At 43.2% G+C, this 15,555-nt stretch overlaps 1 protein-coding gene across 1 annotated transcript in view; it reads left to right on the forward strand.

Annotated features, from left to right (window-relative positions):
• The first annotated feature begins 251 nt into the window (after window positions 1–251).
• Window positions 252–15,555, forward strand: part of MYO1H (myosin IH) — a 45,110-nt gene continuing 29,806 nt past the window's right edge. Inside the window, exons 1-9 of the mRNA XM_057745669.1 lie at window positions 252–407; window positions 3,049–3,164; window positions 4,576–4,774; window positions 5,674–5,754; window positions 10,143–10,322; window positions 12,911–13,009; window positions 14,013–14,126; window positions 14,471–14,542; window positions 15,188–15,307. Coding sequence (XP_057601652.1) covers window positions 282–407; window positions 3,049–3,164; window positions 4,576–4,774; window positions 5,674–5,754; window positions 10,143–10,322; window positions 12,911–13,009; window positions 14,013–14,126; window positions 14,471–14,542; window positions 15,188–15,307 — 1,107 coding nt within the window. The 5' untranslated portion in view covers window positions 252–281. The remainder of the gene's footprint in view (window positions 408–3,048; window positions 3,165–4,575; window positions 4,775–5,673; window positions 5,755–10,142; window positions 10,323–12,910; window positions 13,010–14,012; window positions 14,127–14,470; window positions 14,543–15,187; window positions 15,308–15,555) is intronic.

Below are 15,555 nucleotides of genomic sequence, written 5' to 3' on the forward strand. Positions count from 1 at the left end.
AGTATAGTGCCTAACACAGCAAGTGCTCAGTTCCTGGCAGCTGCTGCTGTTACTCTAGTTATTGCTTTTGTAATACTTTCATTACATGTGTCCCTAACCAGATCATAAACGCTTAATGAAGAGAGCATAATTTAATCTCTGCCCTCAACTACCCCGAGGGTTTGGGATATTGCTATTTCCGCATTAGACATGCAATAAAATTGATGGAATAAGTGAGTCGCTGAGGAATGTTCTGTTTCCTGTAGAAAGAAGAAGTGAGGCGGAAGCACATTCGTCTGCACATGGAAGGCGCACTGACCGCCCGGGACAAGGTCGGGGTCCAGGATTTTGTGCTGTTGGATGCGTACACCAGCGAATCTGCTTTTCTGGACAATCTTCGCAAGCGTTTCAGCGAGAACCTCATCTATGTACCGTAACCCATTTCTCAGCTGTTTTTCCTAGAGTGGTGGTTCCCTTCCAGTGTTGTCTCGATGATGGTGAACAATATCCCTCTAATTAGGTTAACCATTAAGGCAGGTGTCGAGGGACCACTGTGAGGTGCACTTTGATCCTTTGTATTAAGACTTTTATGGCTGCCAGCGACAGAAACCCAACTTAAATCGGCCTAAGCTCCAAGAGGGAATCTATCGACCTATGTAATTTTCGGATCCAGAAATAGATCTAGGGTCTAGGATGATGTCTTGAGGATTCTTTCCCATCCCTCTGCTTTCTTTTGTGTCAGTTTCCTTCTGGGGCAGCCTCTCTGCACGGTGGCTGCCAGCAGAACCGGCCTGACGTGTTATTCTCTTAAAGCTGCCACTGAGAAAGAAGCAAGTCTTCCAGGAGCAGAACGTTGCTTGTTTCTGATTGGCCCATCTTGGGTCATGTGTTTATCTCTGAACCAATCCCCATAGGTAGAAATGAGGAATATCCTGATTGGCCAGGTTATTCCCAGGCTCACTTCTGGAGGTAAGGGATGACCTGACCTCACAATACTGACTGAGAGCTGGAGAAGATTCCTCAGGGGAATCTGTTGGAAGAGGGGGGACTTGATGCCAGGCAGGCAAAAATAAGAGATGTTCACCACATCCCAGGAACCCTCAAGGGTTGAGACTACAATACTTTACCAGAACTCTGTTCAAGTTGGTCTCATTGCTTCTAGTGGTCAATTCTTATTAAGTTCTCCATTTATCACCCCACCTGGGTTTGATTGGTCAGTTTTCGGGTAAATTCCTTTAAAGGTGCACTGGACAGTGTTTCTCTGTGTTTGGATGTCTGTGTGGGTGGGTGCGTTGTTAATTTTATTAGCTTTTGCTAAGAGTAAATGAGATGATCAGAAGCCATTTACAAATATTAAAAAATAAAAAAAAATTTTTTTCATGTAGTTATTTTGTCATAACAGTGCCAGTAGCTTAGTGTACATGTGAAAACCAAGGTTACCAAAAGAAAGAAGCAAAGTGCTTCTCAGAGTATGCATTTTTCATCGCAGAAATAGATTTCATGTATAAATTGATTTCTGTGTAGGCAGAGGAGAAGTAGTAAGGTTTGGGGAAGTATAAGTGGGCTGAGGATCAATATGGATAAACTAAACGTTTCCAGTCTGAACCGATAAATTTCAGAAACTATGTTCTCTCCTGGAAGATTTCTACCGATGGAAGCGATGATCCAGTTCTCTGTTTAATGTTGTCCTGGAGATTGGAAACAATAGTTGGAAGGATTTTAGTATAATTTAATGTAGCTTGAGTACCTCCAGTCTTTGAGACTTTGGAATGAAAAGCAACAACAAACTCAGAGTCTGAAACTACCAGATGTATTTTTTATACAATTTTTAAAGGTTACTTTCCATTTACAGTCATTAGAAAATATTGGCTAAACTCCCCGTGTCCTTGAGCCTATCTTACATCCAGTAGTTTGTACCTCCCACCCGCACCTATATCTTGGCCCCTCCACCTCGCCGCACTGGTAACCACTAGTTTGTTCTCCATATCTGTGAATACCAGATGCATTTTAATTTTTAATCTTTTAAAATATTTATTTCATTTACTTATTTGCAGCAGGTCTTAGTTGAGGCAGGCGGGCTCCTTAGTTGTGGCATGCATGTTGGACCTAGTTCCCTGACCAGGGATTGAACCTGTGCCCCCTGCATTGGGAGCAGGGAGTCCTAACCACTGCGCCACCAGAGAAGTCCCCACCAGATGTATTTTTAAAGAGCCTAAATGTTTATTTTTATATATAAAAGCTCAGAACTCTCATGCATAATCATATTCCAAAAAGCTTTCATTAGTGGTTATATTACAAAGGTAAGTACTTCAAACATTTAAATATGAATAAAATCCAGCACTGAGATCTAGAGAAATAAATGCCAGTCGTGGGCGTGTTTGCCCCATTTTAGATGGCGGGTATGTGTACTCGCCCTGCTTTCACTCAGTCACCAGAAGGGCCTTTGTGAAACAGGAACCAATCAGTTCATGGTGTTTTTCCTTAAAGTCATCTCTTTTATCTAACAGTGCAGGGCAGTGCTTCATTTCAGTAGGAGGAGTGGCGTCTCTGACACCCATTGCATGTGGAATGAACCCCGGTTCCTGATACCCTGCAAGGTCTCAGCTCACTCCCTCCCCGGCATCCTCCCTACCATGTTGTATTCTCCCCGCCCTCACTGGCCTCCACTGCAGAGCCAGCCTGCCACACATGTCCCCTCAGCCTGAAATGCCCTTCCTGCTGACTTTTTTCATGACTGGCTGCTCATCCTTCAAGTCTCAGCTCAGATGTCACCTCCTTAAGGAAGCCTCCCGAAGCCCGCTGGCTCAGGTGGCCTTCCTTAGTCATTCACTCACTTGCTACTCTGTTTACGTCTTTCTTGACACACGGATGGGAGCAGTCTCAATCTCTCAGTTGTTAGTCTGCCCACCCATGTCGGTTCTGAGAGAGCAGAGAACCCCCCCCATCTTATTTGTTGTGTTATATCCCCAGCACGGAAGGAACACGTGGGGATCATAGCACACGATGGTGTTTTGCTGTAGCCATGTGCACCCTGGAATTCCTCACTAGTGCTTTGGTCTGTTCCTCTAGACATATATTGGGACCCTCCTTGTGTCTGTGAACCCATACCAGGAGCTTGGAATCTACACTGTGAGCCAGATGGAACTTTATCAAGGGGTCAATTTCTTTGAACTGCCACCACATGTGTAAGTAGCACCCAGGGGGACAGCAATAGGAGTATTTTTCTCTTTCTACCTCTCTTTTTGCCCCTATCTCCCTTCACCCCACCTGTCCCCCTACCAGCCACCCACCCATCCATTCATCTACCCATCCACCCATCCATCCATCCATCAATCCATCCATCCATCCTTCCATCCATCCATCCCTCCATCCTCCACCCACATACCCACCCATCCATACACCCACCCATCCATCCATCAATCCATCCATCCATCCACCCACCCATCCATCCACCCACAGACCCATCCACCCATCCATCCACCCAGAGACCCAACCATCACCCATCCATCACCCATTCATCTGCATCCTTGAGGCATGCTCATTAGGTTGTATACCTCACTTAAACTACTGCCTTCTTCTGAAACAAGTCTGTCAACACAGTGGAAAACATCAGCAGATCATTATCAAATCTCAGCTTAACTATGACGAAAACTAGTCTTTGTATGACTGCTGAGAAATCTAAATGTGTGGATAGACAGGTGTCTTCCCTGGGAAATGGACTGCTATAGTGCCATCTACTGGTGCCTGAGTATCATGGCCGCTGAGAAGAATGCCCATTGGTAAGAATTTACCAGGGCTGCAGAAAAGCAATTTCCTGTCTGGTCTGTGTGTGACTTGGACTTTGCTGAATTTCCCAGTTCTCCTCCTTGGTCAACTTTGGGGCTAATATTTAGGTTCTCCCTTCATTTTTCCTGGTGATTCATCTATTCTACTCCCAAGACATTCATAAACCTTTCTGCCTCACCACCACCAGTGATTTCTGAACTACCCAGCTTTCAAACTCAGCCACATACTAAGATTATACCCTTGAGAGACCTTCATGCTTTGGTTTCTGCTCTTGTAGATAAAGCCTTATAATAGTTTTACTTCTTGTCCTAAAGCTCTCACAGAAGTTTTAAAATCTTTTTGGTTTCCTGTCTCTATACTCTTAGTACTTTAGGTTTTGAAGGAAAGAAAACACGAGATATTATATCTATTGAATTATTCGATCTTTAGACAAGATGTGATTTCCACCCTCGGTTAATCAAGCATCTCCTGGGGGTGAAATTTAGTATGTAGCTTATTCTTATAAGAAATGTTGATAGATGTTTTAGAAATTGGTAAATCTTGAATAATCTTTTTATTCCTGCCCCAATTCTTCACTTTAACTCTTCTCCTGTTAGAGTTTTGATAACTAGGGCACTCTGTGAGTGACCAGTCAGTGGGTCACAGTGGAGGTTTGCTACCTGTCTGAGCTAAGTGCCTTGTACTACAACTTGTATGTGGCTTCCGGGAGGCAGCGTAGTTTGTCCTTCTGCTCCTGTGGGCATCAGAGCCCAGGGAAGTAGCGTTATAGACACTTCCACAGCTTCCATTTCTGTCTCACTCCTTCCCCAGCTACGCCATAGCTGACAACGCTTACCGCATGATGTGCTCTGAGCTAAATAACCACTTCATCCTCATTTCCGGAGAGAGCGGGGCAGGGAAAACGGAGGCCTCCAAGAAGATTCTCCAGTATTTTGCAGTGACCTGCCCCAAGACCGAGTCACTACAGATAGCTCGTGACAGACTGCTGCTCTCCAACCCAGTGCTGGAGGTGAGCGATCTTTGCGGACCTAGGGAGGGGAGTTCCAGGGAGGTTACTAAGTAAGAAGACTCTTCCTCCTGGACAGGTCAGTCCAAATGGGCAGGTCTGGGAGCTAAAAAGAGGGCAAAGGATCACACAGGTAGTATTGTGGTTGAAGGGCGTGACCTTGAAGTCCAGTAGGCATGGAGACTAATCCCAGGACAGTCATGCACCAGCAAGCTTCTGCGTCTCACTCCGTATCCCGGAGCCTGTTTGCCCATCTGGAGAATGGGTCTACTTGTAGTACCTTCCTCTTAGGAGGTTTTGAGGATTAAACAAAATGAATGCATAAAAAGCACACAGCCGAATTAGGAAGCACTAAAATAATACTCTTATTATTCACTGATATTTTTATTTAATTAAAATTATTTTGATTATTATTTCTATTATTGCAATTCACAGACTTGCTGGATGATTTTGAATGAGTTATTTTCTCCTGTGTTTTGGTTGCTTTTTGTGTAAAAGGTGTTGATGGTTGAAGGGATTTTGCCAATAGACCTTTGGGCTGAACAGTTTACATCTTTGATATAGGAAGGTGTCTGGTGACAGGGGCCATCAATGGTGCCTTCTAGAACAGCAAGGGCCTAAGGTCCTATCTACCTCTCCTTAGGCCATTTCTAATCTGTCCCTAGATTGGATTCTAGGGAGAAGATCTTTTTCCCCTTCTCTCTGGGTCCAACCCCAACATTTGGCATCAAATCCTCTGTAAATAGTGATTCCTTCTTGGAAGATAAAGTATGGCTTTCCTGGCTCTCCCTCCCCTCCTCCAGTGAGCGTGTCATGTAGGGTCAGGAATTCGATGAATGTGGTGAGCTTCAGTGCCAGTGAATGACAATTTGGTTCAGCCTCCCCTCCCTTTTTATTCCAAGGCTTTTGGAAATGCCAAAACACTCCGGAATGACAACTCCAGCAGATTTGGAAAATACATGGACATACAGTTTGACTTTAAGGTACACTGAAGTTCCTATTACTGCCTCATGGGGACCCCTTAATTTGCCAGCAATGGAAACCCAACTCAAGGCACCTTAAGAGAGGAGGAGATTTTCTTGGCTCACATAGTTGAAAAACCCAGGATGCGTGCTAGTTTTAGGAAATGCAAATAAAGACCACGATGACATATCATTTTACTATGTGGGCAAAAATTAAGAAGTCTGGTAATACCAGGTGTTGGTAAAGATGTGGATCATTAGGGACTCACACAGTGCTGGCGGTGGGGGTGGGGGGAGAGCGGTACACTGGTATAGCCCATTTGGAAAACAGTGTATCATCCTGTGATGCTGAAATCACATACTCTATGGTGGAGCCATTCCACTCCGGGACATGCAAACCTGCTCACAACAGCAATACTCACAGTGGTAAAGGGACTGGAAAAGAACCAACACATCTGGAGAGGACTGAATGCCCATCAACAGGAGAACAGCCAAATTATGGGATGCTCACCCAGTGGGATGCCTTATGGCAATGAGGGCGTGTGAACGCCAGCTACACACAAGGTAGATGGGACATGAGACCATATTGGGTGTCAGTGTTATGCCATTTCTTATAAAGCTTGAAAACATTCCAATGTCAACAATATATTGCTTATGTGAACATAATTATATGACATGGGTTGGCACACTTCTTTGGAGAGGGTCAGATAGTAAATATTTTAGGCTCTGTGGACTATACAGCCTCTGTCCCAGCTGTTCAGCTCTGCTGTTGCAGTGTGAAAGTAGCCAAAGACAATATATGATGAATGAGTGTGGTTGTATCGTACACAGAGTTTAAACAGCGCTAATGCAAGTAGGAGAGGTAGGCTTCTCAGGGACACAGAATTCCAAGTGACAAAGTGACACTTAGGCTGGAGAAGAGTAGCTGCCTGAGCATTGAGTGTAGTGATGTGGACAGACTGATGCAGGGCTTCCCAGAGTTTGGAACATGGGTTTCTGGTGGTGTGTGCGTAGACTTGGAAAAAAATTTAATAGTGATATATATTTTTTCACTTTTTATTGAAATTCAACACATAGTAAAAAGGACACAAATCATGCATGCAGCTAAATAGATTTTTACGTGTGAATCTACCTGTGCAACCACCACTCAGATCAAGGTATAAAAATTTCTAGCACCTAGAAGGTTCTCCTACCCGTCTCTGCTAACACCCACCCCCTTCCCAAAGGTGATCTCTGTTCTGACCTCTGTAATCACAAATGCACTCTGCTGATTCTTGAACTTCAGGAGAATGGAATTATACAGTTGCACAGTTTTGTGTTTGGCCTCTTTCAGTCAACATGTCTGTGAGATTCAGTCTGCTGCAGGGAATTGTTCATTTTTTTTTTGATTACTTGACTTTTATCACCATTTATCTGTTCTTCTGTGATGGACATTTGGGTTGTGTCCAATTTGGGGCTATTGCAAATAGTGCTCTGAATATTCTTGCACCTCTTTTATTTATTTATTTATTTTTGAGGTACACCAAAGTGAATCAGCTGTATTTATACATATATCCCCATATCCCCTCCCTCCTGTGACTCCCTCCCATTCTCCCTGTCCTGGCCCTCTAAGGCATCACCCATCATCAAGCTGACCTCCCTTTGTTATACAGCAACTTCCCACTAGCTATCTATTTTACCGTTGGTAGTGTATATATGTCTATGCTACTCTCTCACTTCGTCCCAGCTTCCCCTTCGCCCCCCACCCCCCAAACCCTGTGTCCTCCAGTCCATCCTCTGCATCTGTATCTTTATTCTTGCCCTTCACTGGGTTCATCAGTACCAATTTTTTTTTTTAGATTCCGTATATATGAGTTAGCATACAGTATTTGTTTTTCTCTTTCTGACTTACTTCACTCTGTATAACAGACTCTAGGTCTATCCACCTCATTACATATAGCTCCATTTCATTCCTCTTTATGGTTGAGTAATATTCCATTGTATATATGTGCCACATCTTCTTTATCCATTCATCTGTTGATGGGCATTTAGGTTGCTTCCATGACCTGGCTATTGTAAATAGTGCTGCAATAAACATTACGGTACATGTTTCTTTTTGGATTATGGTTTTCTCTGGGTATATGCCCAGTAATGGGATTACTGGATCATATGGTAGTTCTATTTGTAGTTTTTTAAGGAACCTCCAAATTGTTTTCCATAGTGGCTGTACCAACTTACGTTTCCACCAACAGTGCAGGAGAGTTCCCTTTTCTCCACACCCTCTCCAACATTTATTGTTTCTATATGTTTTGATGATGGCCACTCTGACCGGTGTGAGGTGATACCTCATTGTGGCTTTGACTTGCATTTTTCGAATGATTAGTGATGTTGAGCATCTTTTCATGTGTTTGTTGGCCATCTGTATGTCTTCTTTGGAGAAATGTCTATTTAGGTCTTCCGCCCATTTGTGGATTGGGTTGTTTGCTTTTTTGGTATTAAGCTTCATGAGCTGCTTGTATATTTTGGAGGTTAATCCTTTGTCCGTTGTTTTGTTGGCAAGTATTTTTTCCCATTCTGAGGGTTGCCTTCTTGTCTTGTTTATGGTTTCTTTTGCTGTGCAAAAGCTTTTAAGTTTCATGAGGTCCCATTTGTTTATTCTTGATTTTATTTCCATGATTCTAGGAGGTGGGTCCAAAAGGACCTTGCTTTGATGTACGTCATAGAGTGTTCTGCCTATGTTTTCCTCTAGGAGTTTTATAGTGTCTGGCCTTACATTTAGGTCTAAATACCTAAATTTTGAGTTTATTTTTGTATGTGGTGTTAGGAAGTGTTCTAATTTCAGTCTTTTACATGTTGCTGTCCAACTTTCCCAGCACCACTTATTGAAGAGGCTGTCTTTTTTCCATTGTATATTCTTGCCCCCTTTGTCAAAGATAAGGTGCCCATATGTGCTTGGGCTTACCTCTGAGATCTCTATTCTGTTCCATTGATCTTTCTATTTTTGTGCCAGTACCATACTGTCTTGATCACTGTGGCCTTGTAGTATAGTTTGAAGTCAGGAAGCCTAATTCCACCAACTCCATCTTTCCTTCTCAAGATTGCTTTGGCTATTCAGGGTCTTTTGCATTTTCATACAAATCGTAAGATTTCTTGTTCTAGTTCTGTGAAGAATGCCGTTGGTAATTTGATAGGGATTGTGTTGAATCTGTAAATTGCTTTGGGTAGGATAGTCATTTTCACAATGTTGATTCTTCCACTCCAAGAACATGGTATGTCTCTCCATCTGTTTCTGTCATCTTTGATTTCTTTCATCAGTGTCTTATAGTTTTCTGCATACAGGTCTTTTGCCTCCTTAGGCAGGTTTATTCCTAGGTATTTTATCCTTCTTGTTGCAGTGATAAATGGGAGAGTTTCCTTAATTTCTCTTTCTGCGTTTTCATTGTTAGCATATAGGAATGCAAGAGATTTCTGCACATTAATTTTGTATCCTGCTACTTTACTAAATTCATGGATTAGTGCTAGCAGTTTTCTGATAGAGTCTTTAGGGTTTTCTACGTATAATATCTTGTCATCTGCAAAGAGCTTGCACCTCTTTTAGTAGATATAAGCACTCGTTTATGTTGGGTATATACCCAGAGTGGCATTGCTATGTTCTTACCAGCAATGTTGTAATGGAGAGTTCCAGTTTCTCCACACTCTTGCCAATGTTTGATGTTGGCAGTCCTTTTAGTTTTAGGCGTTCTGGTGGAGTATAGTGGTTTCTCACTGTAGTTTACATTAGTATCTCCCTGATTTTTAATGAAGTTTTGCTTGTTGGTGACTTCAAGGCCCTTTTGTGTATTAAAGTCTTTTGTCCATTTTTAATTGGGCTTTGTTTTCTTATTGACTTACAAGTGTTCTACACATGTCCTGGAATACAAATTCTTTATTAGATATGTTATTTAAAACAATAATTAAGACAGTGTGATATTGCCACAAGAATATATTAAGAGGCTGATGGACCAGAATAGAGTCTAGAAAGACCCCCCACCTCATGTGTGTGGTCACCAGACTTATGACCAAAGCACCACTGTGATTCAGTATTGATAGAATTATCTTTCCAATAAATGGTGCTGGTCAACTGGAAATCTGTATGAATAAAGAGATCTCTGGCCTCTATTTCACTCCATATACAAAAATTAAATAATGATGGGTCATAGTCCTAGATGTGGATGGTAAAACAATTGCTCCTAGATGAAAACATAGAAAATATCTTCATGACCTTGGGAGTAGGCAAAACTCTCTTGAAACAGAACCTAGAAAACACTAATCCTAGATGATTATTAGATCAGACTTGATTCAAATTCAGAATTTCAGTTCATCAGAAGACATCAGTAAGAGAGTTGTTTGATTATTGTTGTTTTTGCTGAATTTTTTGTTCTGTTTTGAAGGGCATTCCCGTAGGCGGGCATATCATCAGTTACTTGATAGAAAAGTCTCGAGTCATCTATCAAAATCAGGGTGAGCGGAATTTCCACATCTTCTACCAGCTGCTAGAGGGTGGAGAGGAGGAGCTCCTTGCTTACCTGGGACTTGAGCGAGACCCCCAGCTGTATAAATACCTCTCACAGGTTGGAAAGACCAGCACCTGGTTCTGGAAGCCCTTTGGAGGGGGGAGTCATGGGTGTTGGGGGCTTCTGTGGGATGTGCAGTAACTTTCTCATTACCATTGTGGAGGTATTCTACTGGCTGGTTTCTTTTTTTTTTTTTTTTTTTGGCTGCATTGGGTCTGTTGCTGCATGTGGGCTTTCTCTAGTAGCGAGCGGGGGCTACTCTTTGTGGTGCATGGGCTTCTCAGTGCAGTGGCTTCTCTTGTTGCAGAGCATGGGCTCTAGGCATGTGGGCTTTAGTAGTTGCAGCACGCAGGCTCAGTAGTTGTGGCGTATGGGCTCTAGAGCGCAGGCTCAGTAGTTGTGGCACATGAGCTTACTTTCTCTGTGGCATAAGGGATCTTTCCGGCCCAGGGCTCAAACCCATGTTCCCTGCATGGTCAGGCAGATTCTTAACCACTGCACCACCAGGGAAGGCCCCTAACTGGTTTCTTGACTCCTTATCATAACTCCTTCTTCTATGCCTGGCAAGTATATCATCTTGGTAAAGTAACCAATATCTCAGTAAGTGGTTCTCAGCCCTGGCTGAAACTAGAGTCACCCAAGGAGCTTTTGAAATGCACAAATGCCTGGGCTCTACTTTCCAGAGATTCATATTTAATTGGTCTAGGACAGGACCTGGACATCACGGTTGTTTTAAGCATTCCTTGGTGATTAAATGTAATTCAACGAATCCCCTGGAGACTATAATGCACAGCTGAGGTGTGAGCTGCTGGTCTAGTGTGATAGAAACTCACTCTCCATCTGTGTCCACAACCTATGCTACTTCATTCTGCTTTTAGAACTAGTTTGGAAAAGACTTTTTGCACCTTCCTGCCTTCCATCCTGAGAATTGTCAGCTGCAAAATGAATGAACATCCTCCCTTATGGAAATAGTTCAGACCATTTTTATGAGCAATCCCAGGATGTAGTGTTGTAAAAATTGGCTTTCAGAATTTTAACTTCCCAGCACTAATTTTTCTGCAGCCAGCACTGGAGTTTGAGGATGCCCTATCAGTATTTAATGTCACTAGCCTTTTCTGCCCCGAGAGTTTTGGATTTTTCTCTTCTCTCTGGGTCTGGCTCGAACGGAGGATACTTGGCAGAATACAAGCAGGGACATCATTTAAGAAAGAGAGCCAGGTCTTATAAAGTGAATCTTGTAAAAATGAAGACCAGTAAATCATGAAGGAAAAGAAGACTTGATGGAAATTTATCTTGAAAAATGAAGCTAAATCCAGGTGGTAGAAGAATCTCATAATCCCATTTTTTTATTTAACAAACTTTGTACTAATTCTTAGAACAAAGAATAAATCAGATTTGATTTTTTTTTCCCTCTTTTTGAGGACCTCATTTTTCCAACAGAGCTGTATGGTAGCATCACCTTTGGCTTTTCATAGCATGATCAGAGGATTCATTTGTTAAACTCTTTGAGGGCTTCATCCGTGAAGGATGGATTTCTTCCATTTAGGAGGGCTTCATGCATGTAGGCCATCCTAACCATTCAATAATCAAAGCATTCTCTTTTAGAATGTATCATGTCTTTATCCTTATAGATTTTTTCTGGCCCAATGAATTTGGCCAGATCCTCAGGCCACAGTGGCTTTGGAAATGGCTCAAGCAAGTCACTGGTAGTATTTTGATCAATTTCATGATCTCCTGTTAACTTTGGCAAACTTTGTGGCTGTGCTTTGCAGAATATTTGTGCTGCTTCCAAGCCTTTAGGTATCCTCCAAGGACTGACTTAAACTAGCCCTGTCCTTGGAGGGGAGGGAGCAGATGGTGCTGGTTGTATAGGCAGGGATATTTGGGAGGTCGCAGATTTAACACTGGCCAGTTCACTGGTGGCTACTTTCATGGTATGACACCTTTGTTTTCCCCAGGCAACAAGGAACTCTTAAGATAATAAATCTTCAGATAATCAGGAAACTGGGAATACCCTGTCCTACAAAAGCAAAACAAACAAAAAACTCAGCTAGAAGGTTTTCCTTTTAAATTGTGACATTGGTAATCTGTTACTTTTTTAAAAGACAGCCTCTAGAGTTAATGGGAAAAGTCTTATCACACTTCCTGTATAATCTGTGTTTCTCTAGATGCCAAACTTTTATTTCTTTGAGTGAAGTTCCCTTCCATCTAATTCTGCAGTGAATTTTTTGATGTTGGTTGCTAAAATGTGTCAAGATTGTTTTCTGGATTTAAACACTGTCATTTTCCTGTATGTTTCAGCAAACAGCTGTTGAGACAAGTGTCTCCCATTTATTCAGCAAAAATGGCAAGAAAACCTACTTTAAAAAACACACAAGAAGGTATACCACTAATATGTAACTGAAAGTTTTCCCAGAACAGATTTTTAAACAAAAATCCAAATGTGGAAAAAAGTAGCAGTTGGCAAATCGTCAGGTGCTAGACAATTAGCATAAAGCCCCCCCTTTTTCTTTCACAGCTCAGGACATTATAGAATTAGCTTTTTCATGCTTGTAGAGAGAACCATTTTGATTTAGGAATAGGTGTTTATACACCTCACTATCCTTATAAAAATGCTGTTAAGTGACCCAATTCTGTGTCAACAGGGTCATCGTGCCAAAGAGTCATCTATTAACGACAAGAATGACTGGAAAACTGTTTCCAATGCCTTTTCTGTCATCGATTTTACTGAAGATGACCTTGAGGTATGAGCCCCGAGGGCGTGATGGTATTGAGGAAACTGTCCTGGTTCCCTGGTGATTAGAGTTGCCAGATTCAGCAGCTAAAGATATAGGATGCCCAGGTACATTTCATTTCAGATAAACACTGACTAATTTATTAGTAGAAGTATATCCCAACTTTGCATGGGACAAACTTCGTACTAAAAGATTAGACATTGCTAATCTGAAATTCAGGTGTTAACTGGGCAGTCTGCATTTTACCCCAGGCAACCCTAAATTTTCCCAGGGTTGGATGACAGCAGGCGCTCAGGTTTTGTCTTGCCCTCAAACCCAATCTCAAATATTTAATCCCCTAGGATGATAGGGATGTCATTTATTTACACTTCTATGTTGGACCAAATTGGACCAAATTGTAGGATGTATAAACATTTTGTTTTTACATCTTTTTTTGTCTTTTGGGGAGTGGGGGGGAATTATTAAACTATTGCTCTTTCAAGGACCAGAATATAATTTTAAAATATATACATGTATATGTATACATATCTGGGACTATGGCCTTCGAACATTAGATGGTTTATTGGCGGGTAAGCAGGGGGTGATATCAAAATAGTGGTATCTTATGCTGGAGACGAGTGAGGCATCATCGTGCCCTCCATAGGGTCTCTTTCCTCACTTCCTTTATTTGTATTTTTTTTTTATCTTTTTGTTTTTTGGCTGCGCTGGGTAGCTTATGGGATCCCTGACCAGGGATTGAACCCAGGCCCCTGCAGTAGAAGCGCTGAGTCCTCTAACTACTGGACCGCCAGGGAACTTACACCCCCACCCCACCCCCACCCCCCTTTAATATCTGAAATGGATAAGCCGTCAGGAGGCCGATTTCTGGGGAAGGAGGAAACTCTGTTCTGTGAGCTCTGGTCCAGAATTCAGGGGGGCGGTTCTCCCTCGGGTATTTCCTCTGGTGGCATTTATCAATTAGGCGGCTGCCGTCTTCTCTCCCTGCCCTTCTCACCACTTCCCACGTTCCTAGAATCTCTTTGGAATTATTGCCAGTGTCCTGCACCTGGGGAACATCTGTTTTGAAGAGAACCAGCAAGGCTGTGCTTCCATACCAGACACCCACGAGATCAAGTGGATCGCCAAGGTGTGATGGTCCACTTCAGGAGAGCATGGGGGGTGGGGGGGTGGGGGGGTGGGGGGGGGGCACCCAGATGCTTTCAGAGATGGAGAGGCGGGGGAGGGGAGCGAGGCCCAAATAGCTAACATCGTGCTCTCCTGCTGACACTGGTTAGGAGATTTAAAGAGCATGGGGGTGTGGGTGAGGGAGTTGGTAAAAGCCAGTTGGTGGAAAGACCAAATATGGTCTGTTTTGCCTTAAAGTGCAATTAGCAGTCAGGGCAGGTACTCCTGGACCTGGAAACTCCACAGACTCTTTGTTAGCAAGTAAAGTTGGGTTGCAGAATGGCGTGTTGATTTCCATTTATTCAGCTCCTAGGGGTCCACCCAGGGGTCCTTCTGGAAGCTCTCACCCATAGAAAGATTGAAGCCAAGATGGAGGAGGTAAAAATGGCTCTAGGTGGAAATGTGCCCACCCTCCCCACCACTGCTGCCAGCGGGATGGTGGCCCTAGGGGAGGCCAAACCTCTGAATCCTGACGGTCCTGCACGGTCCAGCTTCTGTCAGCATCTCCTGCCTTAACCTCCTCATTCCCTAACATCTCACCATCCCACACTCTCCTTTCCTCCACAGGGTCTTTGCATATGCTGTTCCCTCTGCTGGAACACCCTTCCCTATGCTTCATGTAGTAACTTCTCCTCATCCTTCAGTTCCCAGGGATTACTTCCTCAAAGACTCTTCCTTGTTCATCCCACCCTGACCCTAAAGTGCCATATGTATCTTCTTATAGCACTTGTCACTCTCAGCTTGAGAGCAATGTGACACTTCTTTGTGAGACTTATGGAATATCCCCCCCCCCCGCCCCCACAAATATGAGCCCACGAAGGCTGGAATAGTTTGTCTTGGTCGTGGCTGTGTCTCAGCACAGTGCCTGGCTCTCGAGAAATAGCGCAACAGCACAGGCGGGAGGGGCATCTTGCCGCAGCAAGTATCCTTCCCTAGTCATCTTCAAAGCCTAGGTTGAAAACTTGGGGGCTTAAAAAAATTTTTTTTTAACCTCTGCAATGATGTATCTGTGGTTCTTCTCAGGTGATATGCCCGTTGACGCTAGAACTCTCTGCCTGTGCTAGAGATGCAATGGCAAAGGCTGTTTATGGGCGGACATTTACTTGGCTGGTCAACAAAATCAATTCCTCCTTAGGGAACAAGGTTGGTCCACACATACTGGGTGCCTTGCATTCACTAATGTGGTGATGTTTTGTAACCAACATCTTCAAAGAACTTGTGAGAATTGACCGTAAGGTCCTGGTGGGCAGGGATGGGGTCTTTTCATGCCTACATTTCCAGTGTCTAGCACACAGTAGGCTCACAGACATGCATGCCAAGTGATCTTGGCAATGTGTCCTCAAGTGTGGGATGCACGGCGCTTGAAGTGTGCCAGGTGGCTTTAAGTATAC

This window comes from Hippopotamus amphibius, chromosome 8 (genome assembly GCF_030028045.1).
Source record: "Hippopotamus amphibius kiboko isolate mHipAmp2 chromosome 8, mHipAmp2.hap2, whole genome shotgun sequence".
Lineage (NCBI taxonomy): Eukaryota > Metazoa > Chordata > Mammalia > Artiodactyla > Hippopotamidae > Hippopotamus > Hippopotamus amphibius.